Source organism: Artibeus jamaicensis, unplaced genomic scaffold (genome assembly GCF_021234435.1).
Source record: "Artibeus jamaicensis isolate MK-2021 breed Jamaican fruit bat unplaced genomic scaffold, CSHL_Jam_final contig_685, whole genome shotgun sequence".
NCBI lineage: Eukaryota > Metazoa > Chordata > Mammalia > Chiroptera > Phyllostomidae > Artibeus > Artibeus jamaicensis.
In genome coordinates this window covers 34,598,791-34,613,354 of record NW_026521924.1, presented here as the reverse complement: position 1 = coordinate 34,613,354, position 14,564 = coordinate 34,598,791, and the positions used below count along the sequence as shown (strand labels likewise).

Genomic DNA, 14,564 nt, shown 5'->3' with positions numbered 1-14,564 from the left:
CGGAAGGACGCAGCCCGGAGCAGAGCACCAAGCACACCTGCTGGAGAAGCGGCCGCCCCCCACCTGGGCGCCACCCAGGGGCACGGAGGCCCCCCACCCCTGTCTCAGGACAGGCCGGGCTCTGCTGTGGGACTCTCCCCCACCGCCGTGGGGTCCTGGGCCTGGCAGAGACGCTGGCGCTGGACGCCAGCCCCAAGGGCGAAAGCCTCCGGCTCTGAAGCGCCCAGGACCATGGGCACCTCTCACTGGCTGTGCAGACCCGGGGGCGTGTGGGAGGGAAAGCCACTGGCCACACCTGAACCCAACTGCGGGGCACAGTGTGGCGGGCTCAAGCCTGGGGCGTGGCTGTGCCTCTGAGGACGGTCTCCTGATGGCCCTGGCCAGGGACCCCGGGCACCGCCCAGGCCGATGGCCACCCTGGGAGCAGGTTGGCCCACACAGTTGCCAGCTGATACCTGCATCGTCCACGTGGCTGTCCACGGACAGCGGCCGGTCCAGGGAAGCCTGCTCTGTCCCGGCGGCCGGGGGCCTTCCTGGCTGGGCCTCCTCCGGAGCCTGGGCCTCCTGCCTGGGAGCGGGCGGCTCGCTCTGCGCGGCTCCGGGGCCTCCGCCAGGGCTGCCCACCTTGCTCTCAGCATCTGCAAGGAAACTCGGCCGTCAGCCTAGCCCGTCTGCCCTTCCTGCTTCCACAGGCGTGCCAGGGCCTCGCCGGGCCGTGTCCCTCCCCGGGACCCTGTGCGGTGCCCTATTCCTGCCCCCCGCCCCGCTTCCCCACACCCAAGTCCCTCCGCATCACTGTCATCCCCGTGGCCTCTGCCCTCACAACGGCCTGTGCACTTCCTCCAGCCCCAGGGAGACGGACGCGGACCTCCACCCGCACTGTCCCTCTCGGTGCCCCTCCGCCCCATCCCCGCACTCTGCCCTGGGGCTTCTTTGGTCAGCGGGATGTTAGTGGGTTCCAGTGGCTTCGAAACTGCTTGTATCCTCCTGCCTGTTGCCTCTGTGTGCCCCTGCCCCGAGGACACACCTGGGCACACCTGGCTCGCCAGCTGGAGGACGAGAGGCAGGTGGGGCAGGGCTGGGATACCCCCATACTGCCAGCCAATGCCCCCAAGGTGCTGGGGTGTTTGTTAGGTGACACACTGTGTCCACAGAGAACAGATTCAATTCTGCACCCACCTCCCCCAAGCGGTCCCCTTACGCAAACGTTTCTCAATAACCCACCACACGCTTGGCACCTGAGACCCCAGGAAGGCAGAGAGGAATGGGCCTTGATCCTCACCCGCCGTGGGCTCCCACTCCAAGGCTTACCAGCCCAGGAACAGGGAACTGCCAAGGGCTGAATGTGTCACAGAGCATGGGGTCCCTGGGTGCAGACAGGCGGCCTTCCCAGAAAATGGCACCAGGCCCTGGCAGTGCTGAGAGGGGGCCCTGGCTGCCCTTGTTTGGGGCTCAGCTGCTGGACCCTCTGAGGGCCCGGCCCTTGACCCCTCGGAGTCACATCTCACTGACAAGGGGCACGGCACTCAGGAGTCTAATGCCGGGTTCAGGTCCCACGGCCACAAGGGGGCAGGTCCAGGCTGGGAGACGCAGCAGCCGACAGAGCCCCTGCTTCTGAGACACAGGTCACTGTCCCTCGAGGGCCTCCCTCAGTCTCCACAGCTGGTTCAGCAGGCCACCACAGGGCAGAGGGGCCGCATGACCTGTGGCCGGGAGGCAGCGGTGTGGGGACAGCAGCCAGGCCCGGAGAACTGCTTCCACTCCACTCCCCTCCACTGTGAGGGGGGGGGGAGCCGGGAGCCCCTCTGCCTGCCGTCCCCGGGTCCCTCGGCAGGGTGGCCCTCCCACCTCCCGAGTGCCATGACTGGACAGTAAGTGTGAGGCCACCCCAGCCACCCGCAGAGCCGCAGTACCTCGTGCCCACGGTGCATGCCCGTGGGCCTCAGTCTCCTCACCCACGAAATGGGGATGACGACTGGTTCTCAGCACCTGCGTCCCGCAGAGGGGTGAAAATGCGGTGAGCTAATGTACACTGCGTGTCTCCCCTGAACACTGGGCACGCGACTGCAGCTGTACGTGCTGCGGACAGGGGTCGGCGACAGGGCGGCGGCCGTGAAGGTCGGGCTGCCGGGCCCCAGCCCACCTGTCCAGGTGAGAACAGGCTCCCTTAACAGGACCGACGCCACGCCCAGAGCCTGCTCCCCCCCGCACAGTGACCGCTGCTGCACCTGTCTCCCCGAGGAGGGCGAAAAGGTCAGCCAGGCCAGGGGCTACGGCTTTGGGGCCAAAGCATCTCACTGACCTGACGAGTCCTGGCCAGGGACCAGCCACGTTTTTCTAGAAGGGGATGGATAGCTGATGCCTTAGCTTTGTGGGCCACGCACCGCACGGTCCATGCTGCCTTTGCTGCCTTGATTTTACTTTTTTTTTTTTTTTTTTTTTACAGAAGAGCCACTCTCGGCTCAGGGCCCATGGAGGCAGCTCCAGTGGGTTCCCCCAGCTGCAGGTCCTCGGCCGCCGGCCGGCCGGCCTCTGACCGAGGACAAGGCCCAGGCAAAGCCCAGAGAGCGGACCCTGGGGACAGCGGACCCTGGGGACGGCAGACACAGAGCCCAGGACGGCAGTTCCTCGGACCCTCTCTCACGTCTGGCTCCGTCCGCATACCCAGCTGTGGCTCCCTCTGCCCCCAGTGCACTCGGTCAGCCTGGGGGACGAACGGGGGTGACCACCAGCACCGGGTGAGGGCGTGTGAGCTGCACCACGCATATGGGCACTGTGCAGGCACCGTCCCCCGGACCTCAGGCGAGGCTGCCACCGCCAATCCCAGACTCGGACCCTGAGGTCCAAGGAGGCGCAGGCCATCCTGCTGTGACTGCCGTGCAGTTAGTGATGCCGGTCCCTCCGCCTCATCAACCTGCACACCGGGAACGAGCTGGCGGGGTCACAGGGCCTGGAGGACCTGAGGTGCAGGCTTCCCCGGACTCCACAGAGCTGCCCAAGGGCCCCCGCCCCCACTTCCTCAGCTGTGAGGGCTCAGAGCTGCAGCCCTTAATCTTGTTCAATGAAAAGTTACAGTTCCCAAAATAGCCCCGGTGGCAGGGCGGTTGCTAGGAAACGCTGGTTGGGATGGAGAGCCGTGGGAGCGCGCCCCCCTCCTGCCCTGTTTCCACACTGCCCTTTCCCTCCACAGAGGGGAGCACGGGGCGGAGCCTGTGTCATCTACGGGGTGGCCGGGGACAGGGACTGCGCCACACACCTGCCCGCAGACACCACGCCCGAGTGCCCTGCGTGCGCTCACTGCCCCTGGCTCCCCGGCTGCATGGGAACCAGACACCCCGCTGCCACCACCCCGTTCCCCTGAGGAAAGCTCCCCATGTCTCTCGGGTCACCAGGCACAGCAAAGGGGCGACAAGTCTCTCTCAGCCAATGATGGAGAGAACGATTCCGAAACTCCTGGAATCATTCAGGGAACTGCCATGTGGGCATGAATGGAGTGACCCAGGAACACACAGCGTCCGGCAGAGACCCCTGGGGCTCCTGCCCTCACTCGCAGCTCTGGGTGGGGTCACGCGGAGGGGCTGGGGCTGGCCCTCACCTGTCACTCATGTGAGAGAAGCACGGCCACAGCCGTGAAGATGGAGAGAGAAGAAAGGGTCCCCTCCCCACACAGACCTGATCCCAGCTGGTCGGTCCCACAAACAGTCCTTTCCTTAGGTTCCAAAAACCAGGGTGAGACACAAACACAGACGTGAAAATGTCGCAAAGTCACCCCCACAGAGGGTGGAGGGCAAACCGTGCCCTGGACAGGCCTCTCAAGTCAGCTCCACGGTCACGCTGGTGACCGCTGCACATGCAAACTCCAGGGCATCTTACATGTGAGCGGGTGGGGCAGAGAGCCGTCCCTCCCTCCCTCCCGAGGTCTGTGCTGGCCAGCGAATCTTAAGTTTGAGGTCTTGGGGCTGCTAAGGACACGGGAGGCTCTGGGAGGGTCTGTGGCCTGAGACTATCAATTTCTGTCACCTACTCAGCCTCCAGGCACCCATGCTGTGTAGGGTCCTGGCCACAGCGCAGTGGCCACAGGATGGAGCCCCTCGCTGCAGGGACGTGTGCCTGGTTGGGAGCAGATGCTGCAGCTCAGGGGGACCCCATAACCCAAACCCAAGAAACCACAGCCGCCCCCGTGAGCTGGGGGGGACGTGGAGGGATGGGGGAGCTGTGTTCCCACTCAGAGGTGCCGCCCCCTTGGGAGCCTCCAGGCTCAGGGCTCCAGAACCCTGTCGCCCAGCACGACCCGCTGTCTCAGCACAGGTTCCTGTGAGGGGTACCCAGGCCCTGACCTTGGCTTTACCCCCAGCAAGAGGCCCTTTCTGAGCAGGTGCATGACAAGAACGCAGGGCAAGGAGGTGTCCACCACGAAGGCGCCCCCAGGTCCTGTGGCCAGGGTACAGCCAGGGAGGGGACACACAGCAAGAATTCCGAGGTGCCCGTCCAGGCTCAGCGCGCCACCTTCCACTCCACTCCCTGACTCCAGGGCCCTTTCCCTGGAAGCAGCACCTGGGGCCCGCCCTGTAACACCCCCTCCAGCCGGGGTGGGCGCCCTGGGCAGGCTGCCTGCAGACCCCTCACCGCCGGCCTGAGGCTGCCCTGAGCTCCTGCCAAGGCCTGGATGTGCCTGGCTGCTTCTGGAGACAGTGGCCATCTTGGCTCCTTGAAGGGGCACCCCGCTTCTTCCCACCATGGTCCCCTGCTCCCCTTGGGCCGCAGACACACTCTGCTGCCCCAGATCCCTTGGCTGCACCAGAAGAGCCGGGAGGGTCGGAGCTCGTGGGAACACACCCCACCCCCACCCCCGCACAGCACTTCTGCTCAGAGCTGCTCAGGCAGCCCCCCTGCAGCATGGGCAAGCCAGCTGGGCAGGCGCCCATGTCTCGTCCTCAGGGCACCGCCGTGGGCCTAGGTGTCACGCGCTCCTCTCCGCTGGGATTCTGAAACGCCAGAGCGTGTCACAAAGCTGCGCTCACAGAACTCCCTCCCCAGTCCCTGACCCCTGGGCCGAGTCACAGACACGCCGCTTGCTGTCTGTCCCCCTTGCTGTGCGTCCTGAGTGGGTGGTACATGGCCCACCCGTGCCCTCGGCAGTGAGCGCGATGCCGCACGTACGGCAGGTCTCCTCCAGAAAATGCTGGCACGCTGATCAGAAAGCACACTTGCAACACCTGAAAAAAGACACTGCGCCCAGGCCCCTCTAGTTCCTGGTCCATAATCAGAGAGAAAGAGGCTGCCAACCTGCCAGGGGGGAGGGCAAAACGCAGCCCTCCACCTGCTCCCACGCCTGAGCGGAAAACCGACCCCACATCCTTACACACTTGAAAAAGAAATCTCGTAAGAAAATTTCTCATGAAAAATTTCAAAAGAAATCTCATAGTTCACGAGTGACACAAAATCCAAACTTCAACATTCACAAATACGTCCACTGGCAGCCACGTCCACCCTGCTGCGTACGTCAGCGTCTCCTTGCCTGTGGCGGAGTCAGCAGTCACGACAGGGACCCTGCGGCCCCCAGATCCCCAAACATCAACCACCTAACCCTCCACAGGAAAGGGTTGGCCGGCTGACCTGCGCAGAACATCGTCACAGCAGCAGCCGCACGGTCTGGCGGTCACCCCAGTGCTCGGGCTGCTGCCACCGTCTGTCCCCAGGTCTCTGCTCTCAGCCCGTCAGATGGAACCGTTAAACAAAGGCTTGGCATTCAGGGGACGCGAGCTGCCCTTCAAAAGCCCCTTTCTCCGGCTGTCCCCCTCCCTGTCTTTCCCAGGGGTCAGTCCATGTCCTCGCTTAGTGTCCAGCCACGAGGGACCCCGTTTTCTATCATAGCTGATAAACAGACCTCAGTTCTCTCATCTTGTTTCCCTTCCCCCAGATCCAAAGTCAGGTTTGTGGGCAACAGATTCGACGTGCCCCGAGTCTGCAGGGTGCCGTCCCGTCCAATGAGGCAGGCCGACCTCTGTCTCAGCAGCGACAGCCCTGCAGACCCACGTCTGAACAGCTCTCCCGTCACGCACGGAGTCTGACTGCTGCCCACGTGGGTTTCCTTCCCCTGGAACAGCAGCGTCCAGACCCCCCCGGTCCCAGCATCTAAAGAAACAGGGACAATGACCACCATGGACTGTGCTGGTCTGAGAGTAGAGGACCCAGCAGAGCCAAGGGCTTTACCAACCCGGACCCCGGGGGCTCCCTTCCTGAGGAGCCGGACACACACACACACCCCACCCCCGCATGGTGGGAGGCTGAGGCAGGTGGATGGGGATTTCGATAGAAGTGCACCCCGCCCCCGCTAAAGCCAGGTTCCTTCTATCGGAGGGAAGAGTCCCTGCCTGCTCCAGGAGGGAGGTGTGGTCGACCCTGAGCAGTGTCAGGGGACAAAGCCCACCAGGACCCACATCCTGAGGTCAGGCCTCCCGGAATCACCGGGAAAAAAAGACAGGGACATCAAGAACAACGTGGGTTAATCACGCTACCCGTCCTGATTGGTGTTTGCCAAAGAGGCAGACGGAGGTGGCTGCCCACACACCACCGCCGCCAAGACCTTCAGGCCAGGGACTGAACTGCGGCTCAGTCCTGCGGCAGCGTGATCTGGGCCGCTGCCTCCCGGACCCCCGCTTTCCTGGCCTGCGCTTGGGGTGGGGGTGGGGGTGGGTAAGGACGTGCCAGCTGAAGACCACGGGATGTGGTGGGCATGGCGCCCAGCCCGGCCCTCGGCACTGAGCCAAGGGGACGGCAGTAGGAGCCGCAGGTGGCAGTACGTGTCACTCGCCCAGACCAGGGATTGGAAGTGTGGGCGTGACAAAGACAAAAGCCCCCGCTGCCACTGCCGGGGCGCGGGTGAGCCACCAGCTTGTTGCCCGGGTCACAGGGGGTTGGTCAGCCTGCCCCCAGAGGCTGACTGCTCCCAGCTCTGTGCTCCATGGCAGGCGGCTCCCAACTCCCCCGATGGGCTCTCGGAGGCCCTGGGGCCTGGGCCTGAGGGTCATGACTCGGGGTGCTGCTCCCACCGTGGGGGCCCCACCTGGGGGTCCAGCACCGTGCAAGGACACCAGACTTCCTTGATTTCCATTCTACCTGATGGCCCCTGGGCCCAGGAGGGCGTCCCAGGAGAGACCACCTACTTCCCAGCCCCCACTCCCCTGCCCCCACTTACCCTGACCACCTACTTCCCAGCCCCCACTCCCCTGCCCCCACTTACCCTGCTCCACCATCTCCAGCAGCCCCTTCTTGATGAGCTCCTCCCGACCCTGCCGGCCAGCAGCCTTCTTCTCCAGCACTGCACACGCACGCAGGCAGGGGCCCAGGGCGCAGCGTCCGGGAGACAGAGAGAGGCAATGGGTGAGGCGGGGTCAGGGGTCAGCCCCCAGGGAGGGCTGCGCTCAGGAGTCCCAGCCTCCTCGCTGACCCTTCTCCTGGCAGGCCCGCACTGCCCCCGGGATGCCCTCTGCCATGCGCTCCTTAATTAAGGAGCCCCAGACCGGCCTCCCTCCGCCCCCAGTCCCTGGGGCACCCTTCTGCGGTTCCTGTTATCGGCTGCTAAACACGTGCTGACCACTCTCTGTCAGTAATGCAGCCTCTGCGGCCTTCCCCCAGAGCTTCCTCCACACCCCCCAGGTTAATGCTTTCAAAGAACTCACCAGGTGCAGGGAGGGGAGAGGGCCGAGTCCTGCCTCCCAGCCCCCAGTACAGGCACCAAGGCTCGCCATGGCAGGGGGGCTCCCCCCTGGGAGAGCCCTTCCTGCCCCGGCCCCCAGAACCAGAGGGAAACGCTCAGCAACTCACCCTCGTTCCCCCTCTTTTCTCTAGCTGCCCACACACTATTTGCCTGCAGTTGAACCCAACTTCCAAATACGAACCTACACAGTCCTCAGATCCTGTCTTTCAAAGACGTGGACAGAGTGCCGGTTGCTAAGCCTGTGGGTCGCCCATGTGTACAGGCGAGCACTCTGCCCGAGCCGGCTGCTGGGGCACCAAACAGAGCGGCCCGCCTACCGCAGCTTCCAGTTCGGCAGCAGGGGACAGACAGGTAAAGACCGCGAAGTCAGCCCATTCGATCGCAATTATTTACTGAGCACCTACTACGTGTCGGGCACTGAGCAAGTGCTGGGGGCACCCACTGGGGAGCAGAACCGACTCCACACCCCTTCGAGATGGCTCTGAGCGTCCTCCCGGTCAGAAGCACGCTGTCACTACTTGCTGTCACTACTTGCTGTCACTACTTGCTGCTGTGGCCGGTTCTCTGCAGTCTCCACACACCCCCTGCTGTTCAGTCTAATGGTCAGTTTCCAGCATGGACTGTGAGGGGTGCAACCTGACTGCCCCCAGAGCCGGGGGCCCAAGTGTAAGGAAGCGGGTGGAGGTGAGTGGGGGCCCCTCGGGGTCCTCTGAGGGTGGACATGGGGACGCGGGTTCCCCAGCTGGAGGCCCTTCAGGAAGAGCTCAGAGTTGACGCCCGACCGTCCGCATCACCAGCTGCTGTTTGGGCCCCGGGGCCCAGCACCAGGAAATTGGGGGCAGGGGGCTTGCGACTCGAGTGGGTCAGCCAGGAGAGCTTGCGAGAAGCCGGGGTCTCAGTGCAGGTGGCCCTGCCTCTGTGACGGGGTCCTGGATGACACGTGTGCCCTTAGGGTCTGGGCGCTGACCTGTCCTGGCCGGGTGGGTGTGACCTGGCAGAACCCGAGGACGGAGGTGACCCTAAACTGAGGTGGCTGAGCAGCCCCTGGCTGCCACAAGCCACTGAGCGTGGCCTGCCCTCCAGTGCGGGCCAGGAAGACAGCGCTGGCCACCGACACGCAGTGGCAGTGACACCAGCCCCCACCCCGGTGCTCACCGGATGTCGTCTGCTTCAGCTTCTCGTTTTTCTTTTTCCTCCACTTCCAGGGTTTGAAGATCCTGCCCAGGGTGGCCAGCTTGCTGTTCCTCCTCACGGGGGGCGTTCGTGTCCCTGAGACCAGATATTCGGAGCGCGCGGGGAGGGCGGGGTCCATCTCATCTGCAGGACGAGAACCAAGGCCGACTCCAGTGACCACCCGTCCCACCCTGCTCCCTGAGGAACGGCCCCGATTCGCTGGATCCTGGGGCTCAAGAGGCCCTTGGAGGCTCATATCAGCCAGGTGCACCCACGGGGGCCACATACCAGCTCATGAGTGGGTGGGGGGCTGCAGTTCCCTCCTGTGAGCCCCTCTCCAGCCCACTGGAAGCCTGCACCCAACCTTGCCTTCAGCCAGGACATCTGAAGAAACTGAATTCCGGGAAGAAGCCCCTCCCACCCCAGGGCCTTTGCACGCGCCACGCCCCCACTTGTGCCCTGCAAACCTCGGCTGCTGTGCAGAGCAGCCTTCCTCCGGGAGCCTGTCCTTCCCTGTCCAGACAGGGTCCGGCCCTGGCCCTCCGCTCCTGAGGGGACTCAATGCGGGCACCCCGCCCCCAAGCACCGCTCGGCGCTGGCTCGCTGTGGTGCAGCCCCCACTTGGCGGTGCCCCTCAGTGGGCAGCTGGGGAGTAGGTCCTTGAGTGGACAGACCGAAGCCACTTTGGACTCCTTCCTTGTTCAGAAAACGAGGCCAGTTTGTACTCTGTGGGGTGCAGAGAGACGGGGTCCAAGGAAGCACGTGACACACGTGTGCCCTCAGGAGACTGGCAGCAACCTGCTCGCCCACGGACAGGGCCCTGCAGGGTCACCGTCCCCCACTACGTGACCCACGCACGTCAGCAGGAAACAAAGCAGACACGGGCGAGCGGGCGGGAAGCCCAGTGGGGTGAGTCGCTGGTGGGACAGTCGGCACACAGGACACACCGCACGTGTCACGTGTGAGCAGGCGGGCAGGGCCAGACGCATGCCCCTGCCGGCACACCCAGGGGACACCGGCGGGGCCCCCGAGGAAAGGGACACCCTGCCTGCCGCAGTCCCGGGAGGGGGACGGCATGGGCTCCACACAGGATGTTTGTGAGGTGCACTATGATTTTCCAGAGGTGAGAACAGAGAAAACGTGGCTGACGAGACAGTGAGGAGCGGAGCCACGTGACATGGGACCCCGCCGGCTCCCCTGACCCCCACCCGACGGCCGGACTTGAGGCTGCAAGTTTAGACACAAATGCCCAAGTGACCTCAAACCCCTCCTGGGGAGAGGGTCAGTGAGGGGACCCGAGTCCCCTACAGGCTCTCGGACTGACGCCCCAGCGTCATGCAGATGAAGGCGGCCACCTACAGTCGAAGAGGAGAGGCCGGGGCCTGTGACCCACGCCTCCGGGAGGCACTGTTTTGCCCTCGCAGTGGGTCTCCAGGGCAGATGCCGCCATCATGTCCATGTTCCAGCAGGAATGCTGGGAAGTGACCCGTTTTGTCAACTCACCAAGCAAGGAAGGCCGAGGTGAGAGGCCAAACTCCGGAGACTGCATCTCTAAGGACCCCTCCTGCCCTCGTCACCCAGCTCCACGCCTGGCGTGCGGGACGAGGCCGGCCCTCCCTTCCCTAGGCACTTTACTCCCAGATGTCCTCGCCGTTCCTTTCTGTGCCCACAGACGCCAGATGGAGTGGCACGGCCAATGCTACCCGTTCCCAGGGAGGCCGGCTGTCCCGGAGGCATTTGGGGAACTGTTTGCCAAGAACGGGCCCAGTCTCCCTGAGCCTCGGGTCTCATCTGACAAGATGAAGACCCACGGAGGCGCACCTGGGGACGGTGGGTGCTATCATGGCGTCCCTGCTTCACACCCTACAGGGCTCCACCAAGGGGGGGCTGTCACGAGGAACATGCACACTCGGCAAGACAAAATGAACATGCGGGGAAACCCGGGGGGGGGGTTCTGGATGGGGCTGCAGCATCCTGGGGCAGAGGCCTCATGTGGACGCCAGCGGAGAGCCCACATGGGGCTCTGAGCTTCCTAGCAGCCAAAGCAAAAAGGAACAGCACACAGAATAAACGACAGGTCAGACCACAAATCCCACCCTATTTGCTACCTGTATTGCTGACACCATGGCCTAGATCACCAGAGAAAAGAAGGGAGAGGTCAAGGGCTCAGAGGAAGAACACAGTGGTACAGACCATGGATGTGGTTAAGAGACAGGCAGGAGCTTGAACTTAATTCAAAACACAGCAAGGAGTTCTGGGGGACTGTCGGCGCAGAAAGGCTGATTGTTCACACCCTGAACAATGACTGTGCGGCACGCACAGTCTGAGTGACCCCTTGGGGCTGCTCTCATTGGGGGGCAGAGACTCCCAAGCCCAGGGGCAACAACCTTTAGAGGCCGAAAAAGAATGCAGCCCCTCCCCTTACGTCCCCGGGAGGCTCGGGCCTCTGAACACTGTGACCTGCAACCCAGGAACAGAAGCTTCAGGAGAGAGGCTGCGACCTTCAGTGAAGGGACTTCCTGTGGACACCGAGAGGGCACGAACGTGTCACCAGCTGTGTGCGTGGGGGTCCGAGTGACCAAGAGGTCTCCACGCCCTCAAGGGTGGGTGAGTGTGAACGTGCCCACGTGTGCGCCTACCATGTGGGTGTGCGCCTACCATGTGGGCGTGCACCTGTGTGTGTGAACATGCACATACATGGGTGGGCATGCAGGCACCCCGACGTGTACGTGCACAGAAAAGGGTGGGCTGGGCGCACCTGCAGCCTCCCTCCAGCTCCAGCAGCTGGACCCGAGTCTCCCTGGAGCTGCAGAGGACCCCTCCGCACCCAGGGAGGGGCCGAGGTGCCGGCACATTAGCAGGTCGCTCTGCCCTCAGGGTGCCATGGCTGTGAAGCTGCCTGTGAGACATTAGCACCTAATTAACAAGAAGGCGCAGCACACAGTGGCAGGGCCTCCCAGGTGCCCCAGTGGGGATGGGGCAGGTGGCGCCCTGCTGACATGACACCCCGGGGCCCAAGGCACGGGCTCCAGCCCCTCCCAGTCCCCCCAGGCTTGGGGCGGGTGGTGCACTTGGCCCCCGTACTCACCCCTACCCCATCCCCCATGGAGAATCCTGCAAACCTGTAAGTCAGGCACGTTCCAGAACAAGGCAGTGAGGATACCGACTCCTTCGCTGAGCTCCTGGGCCGACCCCCAAGCCTGGCACAAGGCCAACCCTCCGCCCTAGCACTGGCTGCCACGGCTCCAGGTAGTGTCCCCGATGTATGGTTGATTGTCATCCTCTGTCTTCCCCGCTGGAGCGGACGTTAGCCACGAGAGCACAGAAACTACGGCCGCCTCGTCCAGCACTGAGTCCCTGGCATCTTTACTGGCACCGCACCCGGGAGGGGCTCCAGCAGACACCTGCCGAACCGTCAATCTGGGGTGCGGAGCTGCCGGGGCTGCGGCCAGGATGTGGCCCTGCACATCTGGCTCCAAAGTCCACCCCTCAGTGATGCCGGGCATTTCTCCCGTCCCATCTCCTATCCACTGGCCCGTCCCCGTGTTCTCCTTCCACGTCACCAGGACGCCTCTGCCCTAAAACACAGTGACAGTGGAAGGAGAGCCCCGCCTCACTGGGGCACAAAGTCAGGGGCCAGGTGCCGCATGCTGACTGGCTGGTCTCTGAGGGAGACAGGTACTGTCTGATTCGGACGGTGCTGGCCGTGGCTTTTGCTCGTTTCATCCATTCATTCACAAGCTCGTTCATCAAGCCTTGGTGGAGGCCCGCTGGGTGCCAGCGCTGCTCCGAGTCTCACCTGCACGACGCTCACCTGCTTCGGAGCAGGCGAAAACAGCGTGGTAACTACCGAACGTGGCACAAGCTAGGAAAGAGGCAAACCAGAGGCTGGGACGTGGGACCCCAGAGCGCGGCCTCCACTTCTTCCATGAGCCCATCCCGGCCCCCCAGGAATCTGCCTGGCACTAGGGGCCGTCTTCTGAGGACAAAGCTCTGGGCCAGGCCCGAGGCGGAACGCAGCGGTGCCAGATGCGCCCCGCTGACCACGGAGAAAACCAAGGCGTGAGGACTCGCCAGGAAGAAGCCAGGCAGAGGGTCACGGCTGCAGAGGCAGCGGTTCCGCAAACTCCTGAGGCGGCTCCCGTGGGCAGGCTGTTGGCGCCGGGCCTGGGGACCCCGCGGGAGTTGAATAGGAGGCGCAAACCATGCAGGAGGGAAGGAGATCACAGGCACCTGCTCGTCCTGGAGGGAGGACCTGGCGGCTGGGGCGCCAGGCAGGGAAGGGGGCAGGAAGAGGGCTGCCCTGTTCCAAGGGAGGGGACTCCTCAGGGTGGGGCAGCCTTCCCAGGACCTCTGCGGGCATTTTCCGGCAGTTCTGAGAGTGGCTCCAGCAGAACCCGCGAGTGCTGATGGCCCCGATGGACATGCTGCTACCGTCCTGGGGCAGAGGGCCGGGACCTGGGCAGCACCACCCCCTCCTCCTCTGGCTCCCGGCGCCAAGCCTGGCACATGCTGCGAAGGACCGAGGGACGGAGTGAAGGCATGAACGAGACTGATCCCGAGACACAAAAAGTGAAACAAGACCCAAATGCAGGTCAGTGGTTACCAAGAACGACCCGGGTCACCGCTGTGCCCCTCACGAGCAGAACTGGACTTCCCACACTGGCCTACCCAGCATCTCTTCCAGCTGCCACCTAAGCAGCTCCCAGCCCAGACAGCACCTCCCTCCCTTCCCTGCTCATGCGTCTCGGTGCTGGGAAACAGCGAGGAGGACACAGAGACATGAGAGCCTGGCTGAGCCTCACGGGCCCGGGGCCCCAGACCGTAGTGTGTCCGGTCTCGTCAACAGGGGGCGCAGGCTGCAGAGAGCCCCAGCAAGGCCTCTGAGCACTTCGGAGCACAAACAGCTCTGGGAGGTGGCGAGACCTTTCCTAGTCCACGTCACAGCCGGGAAGTGCCGGTGAAAAGGGGGGAGCCCAGGGGCAGAGTGCGCAGCTGGCACTGGCGTCCAGGTTCCCCGAGCCAACAACGTGCGCCGTCTGGGAACAGCACCGCAGTTCCCAGAGCGTGTCCCGTGGGGCCCTGACATGGGGAGATGCTTTGTGGGTGGGAAACACCACCTCCCCAGAAAGCCTTCCCTGAAGGGCCCCAGCGCCCAGAACCACTGTCAAGGCTGTGACAGGGTCTGCAGTGGGCGCACCTGCACAGCCAGACCAGGCCACCCTCTTCACACCTCGGTGCCACACAGCAACCACCCCACGAAAGCAGTCGAGTGGACTAGGAGCGCGCACCCAAGATGGAGCGGTGTGAGCGTGCGCCTGCCGAGTGCCGGCAAGGACACGCGAGTTTGGGAGGGAGCGGTCTCCTCCCCAGTATCTGCACTCCACAGACAACAGATCTCGGCAGAGGCTGGGACTCAAATGCCCCGGGTCCCGGCTCCTTACAGCTGCCTGAGGCTCCTCCGCAGCAAGAACACTGACGCTGGGCCCGAAAAGCTGGGTGTCCCGCTTCGGACACCAGCGGAAAAATCGCGACGTTATCCAAGTGGCTTTCTCCTCACACGTACAGTGGAAAAAACAGCGCGGCTCCCTAGAAGGCCCATCTGTCCCGCATCAACCCCACAGCCCTGCCAACGGTCCCTGGTGCCTGCCAGGCACATGGCCAGCCCTCC

General features: G+C 64.0%; 1 protein-coding gene across 1 annotated transcript in view; it reads right to left on the bottom strand.

Annotated features, from left to right (window-relative positions):
* Window positions 1-14,564, bottom strand: part of PHACTR3 (phosphatase and actin regulator 3) — a 107,365-nt gene that overhangs the window by 35,464 nt on the left and 57,337 nt on the right. The window contains exons 2-4 of the mRNA XM_037153563.2: window positions 8,876-9,037; window positions 7,244-7,321; window positions 456-638 (exon numbers count right to left, since the gene is read on the bottom strand). Coding sequence (XP_037009458.2) covers window positions 456-638; window positions 7,244-7,321; window positions 8,876-9,037 — 423 coding nt within the window. The remainder of the gene's footprint in view (window positions 1-455; window positions 639-7,243; window positions 7,322-8,875; window positions 9,038-14,564) is intronic.